At 35.5% G+C, this 19,590-nt stretch overlaps 3 protein-coding genes across 4 annotated transcripts; all 3 read left to right on the forward strand.

Moving 5' to 3' along the window:
- The first annotated feature begins 880 nt into the window (after window positions 1–880).
- On the forward strand, window positions 881–4,173 carry LOC142545333 (uncharacterized). Of its 2 annotated transcripts, none has more exons than XM_075652459.1 (7): window positions 881–990; window positions 1,240–1,388; window positions 1,547–1,604; window positions 2,163–2,231; window positions 2,316–2,411; window positions 3,494–3,583; window positions 3,958–4,172. In XM_075652459.1, the coding sequence occupies exons 2-7, from the start codon at window positions 1,240–1,242 to the stop codon at window positions 4,021–4,023; spliced, it is 528 nt and encodes a 175-aa protein (XP_075508574.1). In that variant the 5' UTR covers window positions 881–990; the 3' UTR covers window positions 4,024–4,172. The 2 variants fall into 2 exon arrangements, with proteins under 2 accessions (XP_075508574.1, XP_075508575.1); XM_075652460.1 differs by having other exon boundaries at window positions 914–1,053; window positions 3,958–4,173.
- A 3,199-nt stretch (window positions 4,174–7,372) lies between these two features.
- LOC142545334 (AT-hook motif nuclear-localized protein 5-like) lies at window positions 7,373–10,510 on the forward strand. The gene is made up of 5 exons (XM_075652461.1): window positions 7,373–8,447; window positions 8,968–9,035; window positions 9,278–9,409; window positions 9,738–9,899; window positions 10,058–10,510. Exons 1-5 carry the CDS (start codon window positions 7,961–7,963, stop codon window positions 10,271–10,273), a joined length of 1,065 nt encoding a protein of 354 aa, XP_075508576.1. The 5' UTR covers window positions 7,373–7,960; the 3' UTR covers window positions 10,274–10,510.
- Window positions 10,511–11,482: 972 nt separating this feature from the next.
- LOC142545335 (DNA topoisomerase 2-like) lies at window positions 11,483–18,479 on the forward strand. Its single transcript, XM_075652462.1, has 19 exons — window positions 11,483–12,108; window positions 12,364–12,656; window positions 12,739–12,805; window positions 12,925–13,204; window positions 13,293–13,492; window positions 13,583–13,792; window positions 13,916–14,029; window positions 14,115–14,225; window positions 14,316–14,480; window positions 14,581–14,922; window positions 15,123–15,256; window positions 15,326–15,686; window positions 15,779–15,965; window positions 16,057–16,106; window positions 16,213–16,641; window positions 16,730–16,907; window positions 16,984–17,051; window positions 17,203–17,308; window positions 17,712–18,479. Exons 1-19 carry the CDS (start codon window positions 11,539–11,541, stop codon window positions 18,305–18,307), a joined length of 4,461 nt encoding a protein of 1,486 aa, XP_075508577.1. The 5' UTR covers window positions 11,483–11,538; the 3' UTR covers window positions 18,308–18,479.
- The last annotated feature ends 1,111 nt before the right edge of the window (window positions 18,480–19,590 follow it).

The following is a 19,590-nucleotide window of genomic DNA, read 5'->3' on the forward strand; positions in this document are numbered from 1 at the left end:
TTCACAATAAAAAGTAATATTTTTAGGTTTTCACTTCATTTTGTTTAAATGTTTTAAAGGTGAAAACGAATCAAATATTTACTAATTTTATATATATATATATATATATAAGAACTTTCTATAAAATAAATCGTTTTAACAGTCAATGGTTTTGATGTATAATAAAAAGTTGAAATTGTGTTTGGAAGCATTTTATAATGATATGTTTATTATTATATAAAATAAAATCGGATATATTTCACATTCTTCTTATATTGTATTTTACTATTTGAATACATTTATTTACATGTCTGAATTATTATTAGGCTGTGTTTGGTTTGGAGGATAGGATAATGAAATGATTAAGAGAGAAATGATAAAAAGAATGATTGAAGTAGAAATATAATATATAATGATAAAATAATATTATGTTTGGTATGATGGATAAGAATGTGATAATTAATAATTTTTTTATGAATTGACAAAACTGCCCTTTTAATTGTGTGTCGGTGGGCGACGGCGGCGGTCGGCCGGAAGCGGCGCCAGCGGTCGGCAAGAGGTGGCATCGGTCGGCTGGAAGTGGCGGCGGCGATCGGCCGGAGGAGGAGGAGGCGATCGGCCGGAGGTGGCGGCGGCGATCGACCGGCGACGGTAGTTGGCCGGCGGCAGGGGTTGGCGGTGGGCGGTCGGTGGAAGGAAGTGGTGGTGAGTTTGAATTTAGGAGAACGTTAAAATTAGAAAAATGTGATTGATTAAGAGTGTGATAAATAATCCTAAGGGGTGAGAGGATGCATTATTTTAACCTACCTAATATATCCTAATAATTCATAGGAGAACATGTGATTAGGTGGGTTAAAAAAATAAACCCAACCAATCACCCCTGCCAAACGCCCCCTTAGTTTAATTCTTATTTTTCAATCGAATTGATCACCGACTCCGTACAGTGAAGCTCCACAATAATTTCCATTTCCAAATATTTTCTACATTCGTTGGCGCATTTTCTCCCCAAAGGTGATCCTCTTCTAAAATTTTGTTTACAAATATACGGATCCTTATAGTATACACGATGTGAATGTATGATACCTCGCCTTAATGTGGTCCTTTTGTTTCTTTTTTTTTTTGAAGAAATTCGTTGTTATGTACGTAAAATGTTTGATAAAACGATTAACTGAAAATATATCTGCCTGAATTTGTGAAAATGAATTCGTTTGATTTTTACAATGCTATTCATAAGCTTTTGGGTTGCGACAAATGACACAGATGAAGTACTTAAAGCCAATGAAGTTGTTCCAAGGATTGTCCAAATCAAACGGGTTAAAGAAAAGGCGTTTGCTTGGCTTGGATGTGGGTGATAAGTACGTGGGCCTCGCTCTTTCTGACCCCAATAACAAAATTGCAGCACCCTTGAGGTAATGTGGCTGTATTACTTTATCTATCGCATTTGTGAATAATTTATTATTTTTTTGTAATGGAAGTGTGGTGTAGGTTCTTTACTCATAATGATCGATAGGTGGTTTGCTGATAAATCAGTTTGAATGACCTGATGTATATTGTTGCTTCCCTGCAGTGTCTTGGTTCGCAAAAAAACGAACATCGACTTGATGGCAACTGATTTCCAAAGTCTGGTGAGTATATTTGCTGTTTGTATTATTAATTCTCTGCCTTGCTGCCCTTTGTTAAAAAATAATATTTAGAGGATATTTGAAGTATGAAATGTAGATGGTAAAAATTCGCTGTGATTTGTTGGTCTCTTTTAATCCTGTGCAAAGGCCTTTAAAGTAGTTCTAATTTTGTGCTTATCAATACAATTTTCCTGTCTTCATAACCCTCACGTATTTTTTTAACGAAAATATGAACTGAAATGTTGAATCTTCAAAAGATTAGGAAGTAAATGGCATATTGCTGCTACGGTTTCAGGCATTCATTTGAACATGCCTTTGGTAATGCTTTTCCCATACACATGGAGATCTGTCTTTTTTCCTTTGAACTTTCCAATGTTATGCAATTGATTATATTGCATTTTCTGGTATTTTCAATTTTTAAGTTCACGATTAATTTTTAAGTGACAAATATATCATGGTAACTTTGATCATATTGATGGAGGTATTCCAAACGTTCCGATGCTGGTTATTATAATCAATTGAATTTATTATTGCCGCTGATGATTTTATGTATGCATGCAGATCTCTGAGTTTTCGTTGTCAGGCTTCGTTTTTGGTTATCCTTTCGATAGGCAAAAAAACAGCCGAAATGTATGCTAACTATCACGTGTATATCACATTTATCTGTATCATTTTTTCGTTTATAATAAATTTCATGGTGCCTTTCTTTGACAGGCAGTCCAAGTGAAGCTTTTCATTGATGACCTTATTAAAACAGGGAGATTTGAAGATTTGAATTATACCTTTTGGGATGAGTGCTTCACGTCGAAGGTAAAATCTGTTCGTTTCAAATATATAAACTCCCTTCGATAACTAGTAGTATGTGCAGCTGAAGGATTTGAAATATATCATTGATGTATTCTTGGCACACGCTAATGAACACAAAGCTTTAGCACTACAACTCCCATAAGTGGTAAATGCGAATATGCAATATATGTTTGGTTATGTTTTCCTCAGGAGATAATTTCTACTTTTGACGTAATGCCATGTCTGAGTTTCGGGCGATGAAATGTGAGAGTGAAGGAAAGCCGTATTTCTGGGAAAAATAATGCGAGTATTTTTGTTCATGTTCCCGAGAAATGTTTCATTTCTGGGAAACATAAACTAACATTGCCACAATGTTTTATCTCCAGGCAGGTGGAAATGTTGATACTGATTTATACATTCTACTGGTTGTTCCCAGAAGACTCCTTGAGCTATTCAACTTGCATGATTGTCTCATTTGCAACTTGGAACAATTATAGATCATTAACGACCTTTAATCAAAATATTTATTTACTCGATATTTCTTAATCAAAGTTCTTGGCCTACTTCTGGTCTTATGTATTTTAAGTCCTCGATCAACACCGTCCTTAGGATTTCAATTGTGCTGAGCAGTTCCACAAGACATATGGTGTTTACCTAACTTTATATTAAATATGTGGTAAGCTCCTCGAGAAATATAATATGTTATAGAGATTATAAAATATCTGCCTTGAATAAAACAATTGCCCAATTTCTGCGGATAAGATAAACTCTAGTAAATTATAAAATGTCTTTTTTGTCACAATGTTTAGATTATTGACATGTTAAAAAGTAAGAGTTTTTGCATTTTAAAAATAAACTGGAGTTACCTTAAATATTTAAGCTTATAAATTTACGGCCTTTTCTTTTGGAAAATGTAAGATATTATTCTAAATTCTATAAAGACTCTAATGCATCACATTTGCTTCGATAAGTTGTATATGTATTTTTGTGTATCATTAAATGTCGAGCTTGTATTCTGTTATGCATTTAATATGGAACTTGTTACCTGTGAAAGATAATTTTCACAAGATGAAGTTGCTGATCAATACATTTCTGGATGTACCTAGAGCGTCGATTTCCTCTTGAAGCCTTTGAATTTGCATCCAGTGCAATTTAAGACAATTGTGGACAAATTTGCTGCCGTTGGAATCCTTCAGGTATCAATGACAACCTCTTGTAATCAGAGTCGCTGAGTATCTTTTCCTTGACCACTTAACTAGTTCAAAGGATTAAAAACGATAAGTTGAAAGCCGACTTTTTTCATTGATCGAACATTAGCAAATTTTGGTTCCATAAAACAGCTAGAGCCTAGAATAGATCAATTTCTTGACGCAGTTATGTGAAATACTTGTATAGTTAGCTTTTAGATTGATGTAAATGTAAAATTAGCCGTTCTCTAATCTAAGGAAAGGAACATCTCAAATGTTGATCATATAATTCTCATATGCTGTTGAGTTGTATTTTTTGCACTATATACACTGAATCTTGGCCATCCATGTATAGTGTAAAACAATGTTTTGAACTGGAGCAGGGTTACCTGGATTTTGCTAATCGGAGTCAAGGTGAAGATGCAGAAAGTCGAATCTTCCAGAACTAAAATGATTCGCAGTCCCTATGACTGTAATATTGTTACAGTTGTTTTTATTATAAAATAAGTAGTTTCATGTATTGAGATAAGAAAGAATAAGAGGTTGGGTTGGAGGAATTGTGAGGTTTGCGCCTGTAAAATTGTAAATTCTTTTTTTAAAAAAGTATTTTGATTAATAAAACCTAAATTTATGGTAGATATGCTTATACACAGCAGTTCAAGAATCTAACAACTTGAGAAATAGTTCTCGAGGATACCATCTATATAAGTTAGGGTTCTTCGACTACGAACTGGTTTAATTTTAAATAAAAATTCGAGCCAAACTATATTATAATGGTTTTAATTTCAAACTAAATCAAACCATTTTATAATCAAACCAAGCCATATCATTAATTTTGGTTTGGGATGACCAATTTTAAGTTTTGTTTTTCATAATAAATTAATGCATGTGATATTATAATTTTGAAAAAGAGACGGTTGACTTAACAAAAGTAGATTAGACATTTTATTTGATCCTAAACTAAAATGATTATAACTAAAAATCATATATTAAAATACATATGCATGTTATAAAATTTTGCAACTTACAAAAAAAAAACCTAAATTTTAGAGTTGTAATTATGTTTATTTGTGTTAAAATATGCAATACAAAATTTTCAATATAATTGTATTATTAGAAAGCTCACTAATAATATAAGACAAATTAAAAGCCAAATAAAATATTCATACATATAAAAAAATACAACGTGAAAAAAAATTTAGGCAAAAACTTGTTTATGATGGTGTCACGGGTCGTATTTTGTGAGACATATCTATTATTTGGGTCATCCATGAGAAAGTTATTTTTTATTCTAAGAATATTACTTTTTATTGTGAATATCGGTGGGATTGACCCATCTCACAGATAAAGATTCGTGAGACCGTCTCACAAGAGACCTATTCAAAAATTTATATCAATGTAATATGTTTGGATCATTTTGATTAACTTGTCTTTATAACAAAATTGAATTAAACCAATTTTTAAGGTTTGATTGATTTCAAAATTAATCAAAATCGTAACTGTATAAAACCGATCCAAACCATCCTATTTGAGTTTTTTCAATTTGGTTTGATATGGTTACCATAATGTAAACTGCTCATAACCTAAATTTTAGGCAGTATTTGCAACGTAAAAAAATTATTATTAAAAATTTCAAAACCATATTTGGATTGGTAAAAAATAAAGTACAATGAGCCAAGTTTGGTCCACTTTCAGACCCCTCAGTCTGTCTACCTTGTCTTTCAGGAAGCGTTTGGTACATGTGATTTGGCGGGATTATTTTTTTTATTATGTCTAGTCAGCTGTTTGGTACGCGTGATTATTTAACCAAGTCAATCCCTCCTATGAATGATTAGGTTATATTAGGTAGGTTAAAATAATACCTCCTCACCCCCTATGATTATTTATCCAACTCTTAATACCTCCTATTTTTCCAATTTTACCCTTCTCTTATATTCAAACTCACCACCACTTCCCGCCACCGACCGCCGACGGACCGCCGGCGCCGGCGCCGAGCATTTCCGGAGCTGGTCGATTTTTCCGGCGCCGTTTCCGGCCGCCGCCCCCGTCAACCGTTTCCGGCCGACCATTTCCGGCCGGCCGTCGCCGCCGCCGTGTAGGGAAAGGGCAATTTTGTCTTTTCATCAAAAAATTCAAAATTATCCTACACTTAAAAATCTTACCAAACATAATATTATTTTATACCATATATTACAATCCTACCACAATCATTTTCTTTATCATCTACATACTAATCATTAGTTTATCTTATCCTTCAAACCCCACCACCAACATTGAATCTTATCTTAGGTCATTCTTTACCAATTTGTGATCAACTCAATCAATATGTCATTTTTATTTTACTATATCTAAATTTCCCAATAATTTATAAGTAGTTTGAATAATATTATCTCAATTGGATTTTAGTAAGTTGGTGTCTCATGGATGTTTATTCGTTGGATATTTAATGTTAAATAATAATTTCTAAAAAATATTATAAAATAAGAACAAGCACACAAAATTGAGTTTATTTTCTAAAATAAACATGTTATTTTTTTCACAAAATATGTTGCATTTAAAGTATTGAGAATCAATTATTGTCTGTGTTAGGAAAGATATTGAAACATAGTATTTTAGTTATTTTAATGTTTAAAAGATTTGAATTGTATCGTTCTCAATTGTTATAATTTTTGGTAAAACGAAAATTGCATGATCTACAATCGGTATCAAAGTAAGTCATATGTAATATTTCTATTAATCCTAAGAAGTACAATTATTGAGCAAAAATTGTCGTTAAATAATAATTGTGCATGCTATGAGTGCAATCAAAATATAATATTGAGCTGATATAAACCACTAGTTATAATTTTGATAAAAAAAAAAAAAACAAATGTTTTATCCATATAAACTTATTATACATATGCAAACAAAATTGATGCAACAATTTGAATATGAAAGGATAAAGTTTAAGATAGATTCTATGTTTGAATAGATAAAATAATCGAAACTAATTAATAATAAATAATTAAAGAATTTGATTTTAAAAGGAAAACAAACAAATAAATAAGAACAGCAGGTTTATTTAAATAATCAAATATTATGAAAATAAAAAATTTACGTTATTGTAATAAAATGAGATTTGTGACATCATGGATTGATGATCCTAGTTTCTCTATAAAGAGTAGATCTCTTGTGAGACGGTCTCACGAATCTTTATCTGTGAGACAGATCAACCCTACCGATAGTCACAATAAAAAGTAACACTCTTAGTATAAAAAATAATATTTTTTCATGGATGACCCAAATAAGATATTTGTCTCACAAAATACGACTCGTGAGACCGTCTCACACAAGTTTTTGTCTTCCATAAAACCCCATAAGGGTCGGGGTTAGCAGCAGCACTTGTCCCTTGCCTCATCTCTCCTTTTTATTTTGTTTTTAATTTTAATTTTTTTTCCTAAAAGAAATTGGAATATGCACAGGCAACAAGATTTGTAACCGCAGTCCGTGTTTTTTTTTTTTTTTTTAAATTTTAATGTTATACATTTGGAATGTTTTTTTTCCAAAATATTAATACAATGAAATCTTAGTCAGTTACAATAACAGATATTATCCATTTTCATTAAAATGTCACGTTTGTACGTCGATGCAAACACGATTCCCCAGTAAATTTGTGCTCAACAAGACAACTACTCTGCCGCTGGTGACAAAGACACGTTGATACGTCGATGCATCAACTGTACTGTCCTCCAATGGTTTCAAGGTATTCATAGTCATAGTCATAGTCATAGTCAACAAGAAAAGTTGCTGTTCCAATGCTGGCCTGAAATTATTGCTATGCAAATTCAAAAGTGTCATCTCCTTAACTTTAATTCCAAGCTCGGAATTTTTTGCTATTTCATCCAACTTTTGTCTCCATCTTTCCCCGACCTCTCCTTTTTCATTGTCTCTCCACCACATTCCGAATCTAGGGTTTGATGTCCCTTCTCTCAGGTTTTCTTTGTGAGTTTGAGTTTGGTTGAAGAAATGTTCGGAGCAGGAAATTGTGGGTTTGTATCCAAGGATTTTCTGCATTTCCAGAATACAGGCTTTGATGTGTGTTCTTCTTGTTCAATTTGTGTCAAGATTCAACCTTTCAGAGTTTCCATGCTTCACTCGACGTTGATCATCATGTTAAAACCTGAAAGTTGTAATATTTCTTGATGTATTTGATTTCTTTCTTGAAGTTAACGCTAACTCTTGTAAGAAAAATTTAAGCTTTCCTGTTCTAGTGCTCTGTTTCTATGCTTTGGGTTTTACTTTTGTTTCTTTCTTTGTTTTTCATTCTGGGGTTTCGTTCTGATTTTGGGGTGTCGGCTGAAAGAAAAGTGTGTATTTTAACTGTGATTTTTATTACTAAGTAAATGCATGGAAGGGAGAGAAGGGATGACTTCGCAATGTTCAGCCTCGTATTACCTCCAGAGAGGTGGATTACGAGGATCGGGTTCAGGATCCTGCCAAAATATCCATGTCGCTGCTTCAGGGTCGGCCATAAAACCGACCAGCGAGATGCACCCTGCACCTGTTTTCAAAACTCTGTCATCGAATCCCAGCATTTCAGTGCATCACGATGTAGGGATCAGCGGATTTAATATTGAGAACACGTCACACAGTTATTCTCATGGGATGAACATGGCTTTTGTGTCGAGTGCGTCACGGGGCGACGATGGCGAAACGGTGAAGAAGAAGAAGAGGGGTAGGCCTAGAAAATATGCACCCGACGGGTCTAATATGTCTTTAGGAGTGTCCCGATTGTCGGGTTCCACATCATGTTCTGAGGGAGCTCCACCTGCGGAAAAACCTCGGAGAGGGCGGCCACCCGGGACTGGGTGGAAGCAGAAACTTGCTCCTCTTGGTTAGTTTTTGTCTGGCTTAATCGTGGTGTTATCGTGAATGTAATTCAAGTCATTATTGCCTAATATGATGCATTGAATATGTTTTTCAGCATTTGTAGTATTGATATAGTACGGTAAATTGGATATATCCTTTTGCTGAGTGGATCTGGCAAGATGATACTCCCCTTCGAATAATTTGTTTTTGAACTTTTATTTGCCAAAAATTTTGTCCCCGAAATCCATTCACTGCTGCTCCATGTCACCCCAACTCTCGAATTCCTTGATCTGTCCGTGTAATCATGATGACATAAGAACCTCTGCCTGTGAACTTAATGAAAGATTTAAGACAGTTTTGGAACAAGAATCTTGGAAAAATTACAGGCACTGGTCACCGAGTTTGCTCCTTAGTAAAGGTAACCTGCCGCCGATGCTCGACGAAGCTCCTAAATTTTGTGTTCCAGTACTTCACTTGCTTGGTAACAAGAGAATGCGATTTGTTTCCTTTTCGTGGCCGGGAGAATAAAAGTTTATTCCCACCAGGTGAATGGATGAACAGTTCAGCTGGATTAGCTTTTACTCCACATGTCTTACTTGTTGAAGCTGGAGAGGTATGGTCTGCCTCGATCTTCTAGAATAGTCTCCATCGTGGTTCGATTATACATATTATGTCATTCTTTTGAACTTGTGCCTGATTTGTTAGGTATATCATACTTTGTACATGTTAAATTAATCCTCTGCTTTGCCTTGTTTTGAAAATCTGCCAATGCATTCACGTATACTGTTTGCTTCACCACATTTTTTTGTCCGCATTATTATGCAGCGAGAGATGTATTAATTCGATTTCCTGCAGGATATTGCGGCAAAAATATTGGCATTTGCTCAACAAAGACCCAGAGCATTATGCATTTTGTCAGCTTATGGATCAGTTTCTGCTGTAACATTACGCCAGCCTACAACCTCTTCTGGCGCCATAACATATGAGGTTAAAATAAGTTGTTATTCAGTTGTATTTCAATTTTGAAATTCAATTTTTTTCAGTTGGATATAACATATAATTTCACCACATTACTTCTTTCATAAGATCTTCTCTTCTTTTAAGCTGTGCTAGTTTTGTAATTGTGCAAGAATAGATGCTCTGTATTTCGCAATTTAGTAATTTAAACTGATGAAGTATTGCATAAACTTATCCGTTTGATATTATTTTTGGCTTGAATCAATTGTGTGCATATATTAGATCCTTTTTATCGTTCCCTATTACTCATAACTCGGATGCTTCATTGCCGTAAATGATGGATAGTTCTTCCTTTTAGGGCCGTTTCGAGATACTGTGCTTATCCGGTTCTTACCTGCTCGCTGAAAGTGGTGGTTCGCATAATAGAACAGGTGGTATAAGCATTTCCGTTTGTAGTCCTGATGGCCATATAATTGGTGGTGCAATAGGCGGTAGGCTTGTGGCATCAAAACCCGTGCAGGTATATATTTAATCATATATGGAACCAGAGTATAATTTGGAAAGGGATGTGATACTATTAAAATTATAATGGCCTAATAAAATCACATTCCCAATCATTTCGAAATTCCCAAATTCTGTTGTTACATTATGTGGTATGACTGAAAAATGTATCTATAGGTGGTTGCATGCAGTTTTGTACACGATGGTACCGGCACAAAAGCAAAGAACAATTCCGAGTCTGACTCAAAAGATGAACAACACTTACTACTGCAACCTGCTGAAAAATCATCAACCCCAGTTAGTCCCGCTCCTACTCATCCTAATGTTTCCGAAACATGTTCAAAGGCTGGCGTTAAAAATTTCAAGCCTGAATTTGATTTGACTCGCGGATGACATCACAATCCAGAATCGACACATGACAGTTTGGCATATAAATGAATAGTCAACTTGGGACTTGCGGCATTTGATGACAACTGTTGTAGTAAAGAGTTACTTCTCTAGGTTTCTGGGATTGTAGAGAAATTTTGGTTCTGAAGCAAAAAAGATGCAATGTGTCATTTTTATATAGTCGGGTCAAGTGTTGTCTTTGAAAGAAAATGGGATTTTTGGTAAAATCGGTGGACTTTCTTACTCCCGTTTAAATGGTGTTGTGGTCTCCATAATTATTGTATTTGGTTGTTGATGTTGTTGGTCATGCGTGCAGTAATTTGAGATAATAAATATGAAAATAAAGAATAAACTGGATACCAAGATTTACGTGGAAAACTCCTAAAAAATTATTATGGTAAAAACCACGAACAAGATGAAAAAATGTTCATTATAATATTTTATGGTGTACAACTCATTTACTGTGTTTTAAAGAGAATACACTCTCTTAATATAGGAGAACAAAATATCTCACAAATATTATAGAACTAAGCATTTAAATGCTTATAAGATGATAGAAAACTCGAAAAATGGATTATTTCAGAATGAATGGAGAGCTTTATTTATGGAGCCACTTGTATGTGTGAAAACGCGTTTAAAACACGTCTTCCGTCTTCTATCAAACTTCCGCCAAATTTGACAAATAACTTATTTAATACATTGCAGAGAAAACACGTTTCTTTGCCTCGTTAAAATCTTTGTCGGTTTGTCTATTCCTCTGTCGATAGATTTGGCACAATTTGATTGGATTCCTAGAATAACTTTAGACAATAATATATTTTGTAACAACCTGAATAGATCCATTAAGGAATGAGTAGCCGTAGATTAGCGAGTGAAAATGTTTAAAATTTGTAAAAGTTTTCAATCCGAACTTATATTTAACCATAAACCTATAATATCAATAAGATGAGTAAACATATTAGATGTTTAACAAATACCATTTATCTCAATTTTGTTAAAGTTCAAGAGATTTCATGATCGATGGAAGGATAGATGGACATGGTAGATTAGTCGATTGTTTTATGATCCAAAAAACTGAAGGAAAGAGAGCAACTTTTTGTTGTTAACGAAAACGGGTCAAACCCTACCCTAAACCCGCATTGGTTGATCCATCAAAATTCAAAATTTCAAATTCAAAATCGATAAAGCCGTAAACCCGCTCCTTTTAACCTTACCATCTCACTCTTCGGTCCATTCTCAAACGGCACTCACTCTCTCCCAAACCCTTCGCCATGGCCGCAGCCCGAAAAGTCCCCCTCACCACCAGCAACAATTCCAACATTCCCCCGCCGGTAACCGCTGCCGGTAAGAAAACCATCGAAGAAACCTACCAGAAGAAAACCCAGCTCGAGCACATCCTCATCCGGCCTGACACGTATATTGGTTCCATTGAAAAGCATAGTCAGACCCTATGGGTATACGAGAACGAACAAATGGTCCAGAGATCCATCTCCTACGTCCCCGGTCTCTACAAAATCTTTGACGAAATCCTTGTCAATGCCGCTGACAACAAGCAGAGGGATCCAAAAATGGACTCGGTCAAGGTGACGATTGACGTCGAGTCCAACTGCATCAGTGTTTACAATAACGGGGACGGCATTCCGGTGGAGATTCATCAGGAAGAAGGGGTTTATGTGCCTGAATTGATTTTCGGGCATTTGTTGACCAGTAGTAATTATGACGATGATGAGAAGAAGACAACGGGTGGAAGGAATGGTTACGGGGCTAAGCTCACTAATATTTTTTCCAATGAATTTGTGATTGAGACTGCAGATGGAAAGAGACAGAAGAAATACAAGCAGGTGCTAAGACAATTTATAAATTTAGTAGGGTTAGAATTTAAGGAGTTTCTTTTATTTGGGATTTCTTGATTTCTGAATTATATTTTTCAAATTTGGATTGGCACAATCCAGTCTCGTGCATTATTTAGGGAGTTTTTTTTCTTCGTGATTCTATTCTCAAAGACGCTGATTTCTTGATTTTTACTTAACTCGCAATTGCGTATTACGGTCAATGATTAATTGCTAATTTTTTTAGCATGTCCTGGTATTATGAAGGTTTTCTCGGATAACATGGGAAAGAAGTCGGAGCCTTTGATAACAAAATGCAAATCCAGTGAGAATTGGACTAAAGTTTCATTCAAGCCAGACTTGGCGAAATTTAGCATGACTTATTTGGAGGAGGATGTCGTTGCCTTGATGAAAAAGCGGGTAATTGATGTTGCGGGGTGCCTCGGGAAGACAGTGAAGGTGGAATTGAACGGGCAGCAATTTAATTTTAAATCATTTTCAAGTTACTGTGAACTTTATCTCAAATCTCCTTCAGTATCTAGTTCAGATCCGCTCCCAAGGTGTTTCTTGTCATTTTTTCCATTATTTATGGTCAGTTAACATTCAAAGGTCAGTGAACTCATGGCTTCATCTATTTGGCAGATTTGAAGAGGAAGTGCATGGAAGGTGGCAGATTTGCATCAGCCGAAGTGAAGGACAATTTCAACAGGTATGAAAAAATAATGTTTTTGCAGTCTGTTCATTTATATGCTTAAGTTTGATATATATTGGTCAATATGGTGTAACATTGTCATTGAAAAAGCAAAAATGTTTAATGAATCCGAGCAGGTCAGCTTTGTAAATGGAATTGCAACAGTCAAGGGTGGAACTCATGTCGATTATGTCACCAACAAGATAACTGGCCATCTCATTAATGTTCTAAAGAACAAGAACAAAAAGAACAAGAAGTTTGATCTCAAACCTCATACTGTAAAGAATCATTTATGGATATTTGTCAATGCTCTTATTGACAACCCTGCTTTTGATTCTCAAACAAAAGAGACTCTAACACTTCGCGCAGGAAGTTTTGGTTCATCATGGGAATTCACTTCAAAGTTCTTGGACAAAGGTTTGTGGTGTTGGTTATTGTTGCCAATATATTGTCAGTTTACTGAGTCCTTGATTCGATTCGAAATTTATCAATTCAACTTGTGCAGTGGCCAAATCTGATATAATGAAAAACATTGAGGAATGGGCCGAATTCAAGCAGAAGAAAGATCTCAAGAAGACAGATGGATCAAAGGACAGAAGGATTTATGGGCTTGCAAAGCTAGCTGATGCTAACGAGGCTGGGGGAAAAAGTTCTGAGAAATGTACTTTAATCTTGACAGAAGGTGATTCAGCCAAGGCACTCGCGGTAAGTTGCAATTCTTATAGCTTTGCCTGAAAAAAACTTGGTTTGCTTTGGCTGGCATTTAAAGTTTAATACAGTGAGATATCCATTTAGATTGCTGGATTGGCTGTCCTAGGACGTGATCATTATGGCGTGTTTCCTCTAAGAGGTAAATTGCTCAATGTGAGGGAAGCGAGTCATAATCAGCTAACGCAGAATCTTGAAATCCAGAATATCAAGCAAATTTTAGGACTCCAGCATGGTAAACAATATGACAGTGTAAAGTCACTCAGATATGGTCATTTGATGATAATGACTGATCAGGTATCTACTTGTTTTATCTTGCCGTCTTTTGTTCTTCCATCTCCACGATGTTGAAAATTCAAATGGAACATAGATTTTGGCGCTTTGGAACTTTGACCAGAATCTATGTTTGTGCTAGTGCAGGATCATGATGGTTCCCATATCAAGGGGCTGCTAATCAATTTCATTCACTCATTTTGGCCATCATTGCTCAAACTTCCTTCATTTATGTTAGAATTCATAACTCCTATTGTTAAGGTTTGAAGAAAATGAAAATTCTTGTATTTCAACTCAAAATCTCTGGTTTTGTTATTTCCTAAATTCAGTGTTTTTCGTTCTTTAGGCTACTCAAAGAAATGGAGAAAAAAAGTCATTCTACACCATGCCTGAGTATGAATCGTGGAAGGAAAGTTTGGGGGCAAATGCAAGAAATTGGTCTATTAAGTACTACAAGGTTTGTGCCTCTTTAAAATTGATAACAAAGTCAGTCAGATTCCTTGTATTCTCTAAAAGATTTTTTGTTGTCTCTTTACTATCCTTGAAGGGGTTAGGAACGAGTACAAATGAGGAAGCCAAGGAGTATTTTGGAGATCTTAGTATGCACAAAAAAGATTTTTTATGGGTGGATGAACTAGATGGAGAGGCAATAGAGCTTGCTTTCAGCAAGAAAAAGATTGAAGCAAGAAAAAGTTGGCTTCGCCAATTTGAGGTGAGCAGCTGGATACAGATCTTTTTTGTTTTCATCATGATTTCTTCATGCTAATTTAGTATTTACATAACGCACATGGCCATCATTTCTTGTTTTGCAGCCAGGCACTTACCTTGATCATAGAGAGAGACTTATCAAGTACAGAGATTTTGTTCATAAGGAACTTATATTGTTTTCAATGGCTGATCTTCAGAGATCAATTCCGTCAATGGTTGATGGATTGAAACCTGGCCAAAGAAAGATACTTTTCTGTTCTTTTAAGAGAAACTTCATTAAGGAAGCAAAAGTTTCCCAATTCTCTGGTTATGTATCAGAACATTCAGCTTACCATCATGGTGAGCAGAGTCTTGCCAGCACCATCATTGGCATGGCTCAGAATTACATAGGCAGCAATAACATAAATCTTCTTAAACCTAATGGTCAGTTTGGCACACGAGGACAGGTAAGACAACGGAAAGTTGCACATATATTTTAAATTTTTTAGCTCTCATATTGAAGATACATACCATCTAATCAGATGGTCAAATGGATTTTTCAGTACAGCATATAAGAATATATACATGCCCATACATTTCGGTTCTTTATTAATTCGTCATTTGCACCTTGCAACACAGAATCTGATGTAAAAGTTTTTGTTCGCAGGGTGGAAAAGATCATGCAAGTGCAAGGTATATTTTCACTCAGTTGTCTCCTGTTACAAGGTTTTTGTTTCCTAAGGCAGATGATATTCTCCTCGACTATTTGAATGAAGATGGGCAGCGTATTGAACCTTCATGGTGAGTTTTGGGTGAATGATATATATTCGAACACAATTATTTGAGAACTGATATAAATTGTCATGACAGGTACGTGCCTATCATACCGATGGTATTGGTTAATGGAAGTGAAGGAATCGGCACAGGCTGGAGTTCCTTTATTCCAAATTATAACCCTAAAGACATTATTGCCAATGTGAGGCATTTGCTGCATGATGAACCAATGGATGCTATGCATCCATGGTATAGAGGATTCAGAGGAAAAATTGAGAAAACTGCGACAAAGGAAGCTGGAGGAGTTAGCTATACAATCAGTGGAATCATAGAGGAAGTTGATGAAGTGACACTGAGGATAACAGAGCTTCCAATTCGAAAGTGGACTCAAGATTACAAGGAATTCCTGGAGTCTGTTGCCGCAGAGAATGATAAGAGCAAAGACCCATTCATTGAGGTGTTTTTACATGCTATTTAGAAACAATGTGAAGGAAAGAGTTAGGGATCTCTTACAAAGTATTTTTTTTTCCCTTTTTTTTTTTGTTGCAGGGCTGCAGTGACAATAGTACTGGGGACATTGTTCATTTTTTGGTTTGTATGTCTCCAGACAATCTTTTGCTGGCTAAGCAAGAGGGTTTGCTGAAGAAATTTAAACTAACCACATCAATCAGTACCAGTAACATGCATTTGTTCGACTCTAGAGGTTTAATAAAGAAATATGACACCCCTGAACAGAGTGAGTGGTGTACCATCAATATGTTCTAGTTAAATGGTTTCTTCCAATGTACATACAATATGTTTCACTGGTGTCTTTTTGTCATTTGCAGTCCTTGAAGAGTTTTTTCACATAAGACTCGATTTTTATCACAAAAGAAAGGTAAGTCTCATTACGTAAAGTCTCAATACTAGCTGCTGACGTTGGCATCAATAATGCGCTAGCGTTGTTTTATATTAAGTTTTAATCAACAAACTTGTTTATGCAGAAAGCTTTGATGGCCAACCTTGAAAATGATTTGTTAAAATGTGAAAATAAATATAGATTTATCTGGGGTGTCGTGGAAGGAAACATTATTGTGAGCAACAGAAAACGAGCAGATTTGTTCCGTGAATTGAAGGAGAAGGGTTTCACTCCTTTCCCAAAAAAGAAAACCTCTGCAGATGTCTTTATTGCAGGCTCAACTGATGATGCAGAAGAAACTGAGGAGAATTCCTCGGGGGCAACAAGTCCAGGAGATTCAACATGTGATTATGACTACTTGCTGTCTTTGGCAATTGGTACCTTAACTCTGGAGAAGCTGCAGGAGCTGCGGACTGAGAGAGATAAACTTATTCAAGAAGTTGAGGACCTGAAAAATGCAACAATAAAGTCTTTATGGTTATCCGATCTTGACGCTCTTGAAAGAAAACTTGATGTGAGTTTTGAGAATACAATATATCCAGTAACAAGTAGGCGTGATCAGTTTCTAACTTTTATTACTTAAATGAGTTATTCTATTTCAGGAGCTAGAGCAAAGTGAGGAACAAATAGAGATGGAGCGAAAGAAGATATTAGCCAAGGCAAAAATAACAAGACCAGTACTGAAGAATCCACGTAAGAATAACAAGAAGGCAAGCAAAAAAGAATCTGCTGAAGTTGCTGGACCAAATGAAATATTGATTAATTCTGTTTCAGAAACAGGTTGGTTTATGTAACTAGTCATTTGTGCTTTACATCCGTAATTGGTGACTAAAAGTATATGGACATTTGCCTTCAGAAAATATTGCAGAAAACGAGAAAGTGAAAAGCAAGGCAGCAGCTAGAAAGAAAGTTCCTGCTCGAAAGGTTTGGTTTGCTTGATCACATATCATTTTACTTTTGTCAAGATGTAGCATGCCACGGAGTGCAAAATGCGTTAATACTTAGTAGTTGAGTAATAAATAAATGAACATCAGTCAATTTGGTTTCCTAACTCTGGTTTTGTTTATCATGGCAGGCTGCTGACTGTGATGACGATGAAGACGACGACTATGGCGGGATAGCTGGTCTAAGACAACGTCTGGCATCATACAATTTGGACTCTTCTCCTGATCACGCCGAAGGTAAACTAAGGGCCATCTAATCAGTTCTCAAAGTATATACTTTACTGCTCAGATACGTTATTTCAGACTTCATGTTGAAGTTCGATTAATGCAGAAATCTTAGGCTTCTCTCCTATTTCCTATGACCAGCGGTACAGATATTGCAGTCGCATTTTAATGAAGTTGGTAATTGTGAACATTTTTAACACACTGAAATGATGCGCATATGTTCTTCATGGTGCATTTGGACATTGTTTCAAAATCAATAGAAGATATGTTTTGTTTTCCACGTCCAAAACATGAAAATAAACACTGGGAACTTCATTTGACCAAATTGTATTATCCATTCTATTCTTCCCAAAATAAACTTAATTTGCATAATTTTATTCAGAATCCAACATTGAAATCCTTGTTTTTCGTACAGATATGGAAACTCAGGTGCCAAAGAAAAACAAAGAACCAAGCAAAAAGGCTGCTGCGCAGAAGAAGAAACTGTCAACTGTTTCCAAGACTCTTGATGATGAAGACGATATTGAGATAATCGAAGACGATGATTTTGAATCCGAAGAGAATAAAAAGAAGGCAGGGAAAAAAGCAGCTATTGGAAAAGCAGCTCCCAAACCTCCTGCAGGGACCAAGAAAAGAGGACCACCAGTTAGTAAGAAGTCTCAAGTTTTAGGCCAAAAACTGATCACAGAAGTTTTGAAACCGGCCGAGAGTTCTCCTGACAAGAAAGTGATGAAAATGAGAGCATCTCCATTTAACAAGAAAAGCAGTTCTGTTCTTGGCAGGGAGATTACCATGGAAACTGAGGAGAAGACTTCACCAGAGCATGAAAACTCCGTTTCTTCTTTTACTGGTAGTGTGGCAGACTACGTCCAAGCTGTGGCTCCAAGAGCTCGGCCTCAAAGGGCAAACCGGGGCAAACAGACCTATGTAATTAGTGATGATTCCGAGAGTGATACAACCGATGATTCTGAGAGTGATCTACACTCAGACTTTGATGATGACGAGGATTAGTTCACTTTTAAGTTCTCGCAAATGAATGCCCATTAAAAATAGAGTTTATTGTTGATTGCATTGTTTAGTTTGTTTGGATTTTTCTACCTTGTGATGTAGAATGAGTAACTGTTGCTACTTGCAACATTTCTTCTTTTTTTCCTGAACAGTTGTTAGATCACAATTAAGTATTATTATTTTTCACTTTTCTCGGTGTTCTAAATAGCGATCGAGACGACCGCCTAATCGGTGCTTAGGCATTAGGCGGCCTTCGACCGCACCGCACCGCCTATGCATAAGGCGTGTGTTTTAGGAGGTCCAAACTATACGGCGTTGGGGAGGCGGCGAGCAGACGGGCTAGGTGCAGCCAGTCAAGATTTTTAAGTTATAGTTAACAATTTTAAAAATCTAGTCAACAATTTTAAAATTTAGTCAATAATTTTAAAAATCTAGTCAAATTCAACTAATTAATTGCACATTATCTATATGATATTATATTTTATGAAGTTTCTTTGTGCTTAAATATTATTTAATTGCACGTTTTACATAAAAATGATGACTTTTTGTGATTATATTACATGATTATCTATTAAAAAAATTACTTAAAAAAATTCAACCGCTTAGGCGGCCGAGGCGGTCGCCGACCGCCCTGCCACCGCCTCCCGCCATTCACGACCTTGATTTTTCCTAAACAGTTGTTCAAAGTGTCGCATTTTACATCTTCAAACAATAATTATGTATTTAATTAAAACTAGATGAAACTTGACCGCAGCTCTATAATAAGTTTCGAAGCCGGTATTATTTAACAATCATACAACAACAATTCGGTAAATAATTTTTGAATCATTTTTTTATTTCATAAAATCGGATATTGTTTATACAAATCCTAATTCTTAACATAATACATCACAGCAGAATATAAAACATAATCTAATGTAAACGAAACTAAACAAAAATAGCAGTCTTATTTTTTTCACGATCCTCAAAACTGAACAGCATTAGCGGTCTTATTTTTCTTCACGATCTTCAAAACTGGATTTGTTCTTCTTCTTGTAACCACTCCTTGCTCTTATTTGAGAGGGGGCGAGTGAGTGATGTGGTTTTCACTCAATTAAAGATATAATCCTCCTAATCTTTAAAATCATTTTCCCATAGAAATTGCAAATATAATAGTAATAACAAATATACAAAAGTACTTATTTTCAGAAATAAACATGCATCGATCTTACGCACTGAACCGATTATAATTTATATTAGTCCCTTATATTTTAATTCTATAACGGGTGAAATAAGAATCACTTATC

Source organism: Primulina tabacum, chromosome 5 (genome assembly GCF_025594145.1).
Source record: "Primulina tabacum isolate GXHZ01 chromosome 5, ASM2559414v2, whole genome shotgun sequence".
Taxonomy (NCBI): Eukaryota; Viridiplantae; Streptophyta; class Magnoliopsida; order Lamiales; family Gesneriaceae; genus Primulina; species Primulina tabacum.

What these genes read in the sequence shown, in the direction of transcription:
- LOC142545335 (XM_075652462.1), top strand. Translation starts at nt 11,539, where the DNA reads ATGGCCGCAGCCCGAAAAGTCCCCCTCACCACCAGCAACAATTCCAAC. An exon ending in CTCTTGAAAGAAAACTTGAT is followed by an intron (nt 16,642 to 16,729) that starts GTGAGTTTTGAG and finishes ATTCTATTTCAG; the next exon opens with GAGCTAGAGCAAAGTGAGGA. An exon ending in TTCTCCTGATCACGCCGAAG is followed by an intron (nt 17,309 to 17,711) that starts GTAAACTAAGGG and finishes TTTTTCGTACAG; the next exon opens with ATATGGAAACTCAGGTGCCA.
- LOC142545333 (XM_075652459.1), top strand. Translation starts at nt 1,240, where the DNA reads ATGAAGTACTTAAAGCCAATGAAGTTGTTCCAAGGATTGTCCAAATCA. An exon ending in CAACTGATTTCCAAAGTCTG is followed by an intron (nt 1,605 to 2,162) that starts GTGAGTATATTT and finishes GTATGCATGCAG; the next exon opens with ATCTCTGAGTTTTCGTTGTC. An exon ending in CTGCCGTTGGAATCCTTCAG is followed by an intron (nt 3,584 to 3,957) that starts GTATCAATGACA and finishes GAACTGGAGCAG; the next exon opens with GGTTACCTGGATTTTGCTAA.
- LOC142545334 (XM_075652461.1), top strand. Translation starts at nt 7,961, where the DNA reads ATGGAAGGGAGAGAAGGGATGACTTCGCAATGTTCAGCCTCGTATTAC. An exon ending in TACTTGTTGAAGCTGGAGAG is followed by an intron (nt 9,036 to 9,277) that starts GTATGGTCTGCC and finishes GATTTCCTGCAG; the next exon opens with GATATTGCGGCAAAAATATT. An exon ending in CTGGCGCCATAACATATGAG is followed by an intron (nt 9,410 to 9,737) that starts GTTAAAATAAGT and finishes TCTTCCTTTTAG; the next exon opens with GGCCGTTTCGAGATACTGTG.